Source organism: Rutidosis leptorrhynchoides, chromosome 11, assembly GCF_046630445.1.
Source record: "Rutidosis leptorrhynchoides isolate AG116_Rl617_1_P2 chromosome 11, CSIRO_AGI_Rlap_v1, whole genome shotgun sequence".
Lineage (NCBI taxonomy): Eukaryota > Viridiplantae > Streptophyta > Magnoliopsida > Asterales > Asteraceae > Rutidosis > Rutidosis leptorrhynchoides.
The window spans coordinates 223427157-223430517 of NC_092343.1; the positions used below are offsets into that span (position 1 = coordinate 223427157).

The 3361-nt window shown below is 40.1% G+C and overlaps 1 protein-coding gene across 1 annotated transcript; it reads left to right on the plus strand.

Annotated features, from left to right (window-relative positions):
* The first annotated feature begins 1118 nt into the window (after positions 1–1118).
* Positions 1119–3048, plus strand: LOC139875415 (uncharacterized). Its single transcript, XM_071862752.1, has 3 exons — positions 1119–1188; positions 1833–2201; positions 2396–3048. The coding sequence occupies exons 1-3, from the start codon at positions 1119–1121 to the stop codon at positions 3046–3048; spliced, it is 1092 nt and encodes a 363-aa protein (XP_071718853.1).
* Positions 3049–3361: the final 313 nt, after the last annotated feature.

Sequence of the window (3361 nt, forward strand, 5' to 3'; positions counted from 1 at the left end):
AACGTGAAGAAACACTTGGAGTAAATACGAAGAAAAGCCCCTCCCGACTAATCAAGGCATTCACACGTAATGATCTAGTCGGGGCCACCACACTACCGGAGCTACCACAGCTTCCCGGTTTAATATTTCGACCTAGGACAAGCACCTGTCTCGGAGAAAGTGCATTATCCCGGAGCAGCCACTTCATCCCGGAGTGAGTGCACTGTCTCGGACCGAGTACTTGATCCCGAAACAAACATACAAACAAACTGCATGCCACGTCAGCCCATGAATCTAGGAAAGTTTGTTAGGATCTGCTCGATTATTCCCATGAAAAAGACAGGTGCCACATCACCCCTCGGGATGGGCAAAGTTTGTTAAAACCATAAAAGGGACAGGTGCCACGTCACCATTCCCTCGTAACATCTATAAATACGTAAATAAGATCATTTATTTCACAACACTGAATGCATTAATGTTACTCTGCCCAAATTAATTATAGTAGCATCTCTCCGGTCGTTAATATAATTCCGATTAGTATTCCGGTCATTATCGGAATTAATCCTCACCTTGAGATATTAACTTACTCGATTCTGATCGAGTAAGGTTAATCTAATCGATTATTTTACGCCCTTGAAATCCAGATTTCAAATAGGGGTTTGCACAATTATTGGAGTTAAAACATTGGATCCACTCTTTTCCCCAAATTAAGCACTCAAACCCAAAATCTATTCATACTAAACGATTTTCGTTTGATCAAATACATCAACACATTCTACCGGGGTACTAATGCTTTGACAAGGCAAACTCTCGATGCATCTTCGGGAGGAGTTTTTATGTATAATTCACCTAATACGGCCGAAACCATGTTAGAGGATATGTCGGTCAACACTTACGAATGAAATCCTTCACCACGAGATTTACCAAGGAAAAGTGTAGCCCAAGTGGAGAGTGACAATGGTCAAGTCACTCTTGCAAGCTTAAATAATCAATTTCAAATGTATGGGAAAGAGTTGAAAAAGCTACAACAATCGGTAGTTGCAATGCAAGTAGGTTGTCAAAGGTGCGAAGGACCACATCTCACCAAGAATTGTCCCCAAATTAATCAATGCAACCATGTTGATTTGGATGACATTGCCATGAATTTGGATGCTCATGTTAACTATGTGACTAATGAAAACTATCAACGGGGTGGAACATCAAAACAAGGCTACTATAATCCCAACTAAAAGCAAGTCTCGTTCAACAATCAAACTTACACACCACCCAGATTTACAAACCAAAACCAACACCGAAACCAAAGTTACAACAACTATAACCAAAACCGAAACAACAACTTCCAATACTAAAACTAACAACCTTACAACAATCAACCTTATAACAACCAATCCAATTCGAATTATTAAAACAACCAAGGATATAGTCAACTGAAAAATAACCAAGGTCTCAATCAACAACCTCAACAAAACACTCAACAATCCCAACCCTCCAAAAGTTTAGAAGAAATCATGCAAATTATATCAAGAACGTGGAATCAACCGAAGCATTTTTGTTAAAGGAAAAAGAGTTCTTAAAGCAACAATTGAAGCACCGACAAGCTTCATTTCAAAACCTAGAGAGTACCATTGGAAGACTTCTAAACCAAGTTACCGAAAGACCTCACAGAACCTTACCATTCAACACACAAGTCAACCAGGACAACAATTACAACAATAACCAACAACCAAACCAAAACCAATAAAACAACAACACAAGAGTGATTACTATCGAAAGCACCAACCAAAACCCTAACTACCCAAATCGAAATGAAAATGTCAACGCCATAACCACTCGAAGCGGTCTAACTATTCAAGGAATTGAAGATCCCTATCTACAACCCTTTATCACCCAAGAACCACTACCAAGCTTCATTGAGGAAGAAATTGGGGTTAGCAAGGAGAAGGGTAAAGAAAAGGTCGACTCAACCGGGGTTAATGGTAATGATGATAAGGTTAAGGATCCTAAGGGTAATGATGAAAAGGGTAAAGGTAATGGTAAAGAACCTTTGAAGGTTACAAGGCCAATGCCATATCTGAATGCTTTAAGGAAGGACAAGTTGGCGGCTCAATACAAAAGGTTTCAAGATATGATGAAAAATGTCTCGGTCAACTTGCCAATCATAGATGTGCTTAAAGGAATGCCAAACTATGGCCGGTTCATAAAGGAGCTAATATTTCAAAGGGGTAAATATCTAACGAAACATCTTTCTTTATCGAAGAGGAATGCAATAAGATTCTTGCATCAAGACCAAGGATCCCTAAAAAGTTAGGTGATCCGAGAAAATTTGTTTTCCCTTATAAATTCGGTGAGTCGGAAGTGGTCAATGCACTCGCAGATTTGGGTGCAAGCATTAACCTAATGCCCTATTCACTTTAAGAGAGACTTGGTCTTGGGCCTCTTAAACCAACTCGAATTAGGATAAGATTGGCCAACCATTCATTTAACACCGCCAATGGTATCTCCGAGGACATCTTGGTTAGCATTGACACCTTGGTGTACCCGATTGATTTTGTTATCATGGTGATGAAGGAGGATCTTCCGGTCCCTCTTATCTTAGGAAGACCATTTCTCGCCGACACCATCATCTTGGTACAACGCAATCAACTCAACATTGGAGTTGGTGAAGAGCATGTTACCATAAACATCCGGGAAGCTATGAAGCAATCGAGCAATACCGATGATGAGTGTTATGCCCTTGACCACATTGACTTTTGTGTAGATAACGATCTTGAAAAGCTTTTAGGGGTTGATACCACGGGGTTCAACCAAATTTGTGATAATGACATTGTGGATTTAGAGACCGACATTAGGGAATTGATGTACGTTAATATTGATGAAAGTGAAATTGAATGTGACACTACTCGAGAAGAACCATTTGAGACAATTCTTAACGAGGATAGATTTTGTATCAAGTCTTCATCGGAAGAACAACCCACTCTTGAGCTTAAAGAGCTCCCCGAGCATCTTGAATATGCTTATCTTAAGGAAGCAAACCAACTTTCGATGATTATCTCTTCGAGACTCACCTAAGATCAAAAGAAATGACTTGTTTCACAACTTAAGTCTCATCACTCGACCATAGCATGGAAAACCACGAACATCCCAGGGATTAATCCATCATATTGCACACACAAGATTCTTATCGAAGAGAACTTCAAACCGGTTTTCCAACGACATCGAAGACTTAACCCAAACATGAAAGAGGTTGTGAAAATAGAAGTGATCAAATTGCTAGACGTGGGCCTTATCTGCCCAATATCCGACTCACCATGGGTGAGTCCTGTCCAAGTGGTGCCCAAAAAAGGTGGGACCACGGTGATCTTAAATGACCAAAATGAGCTTG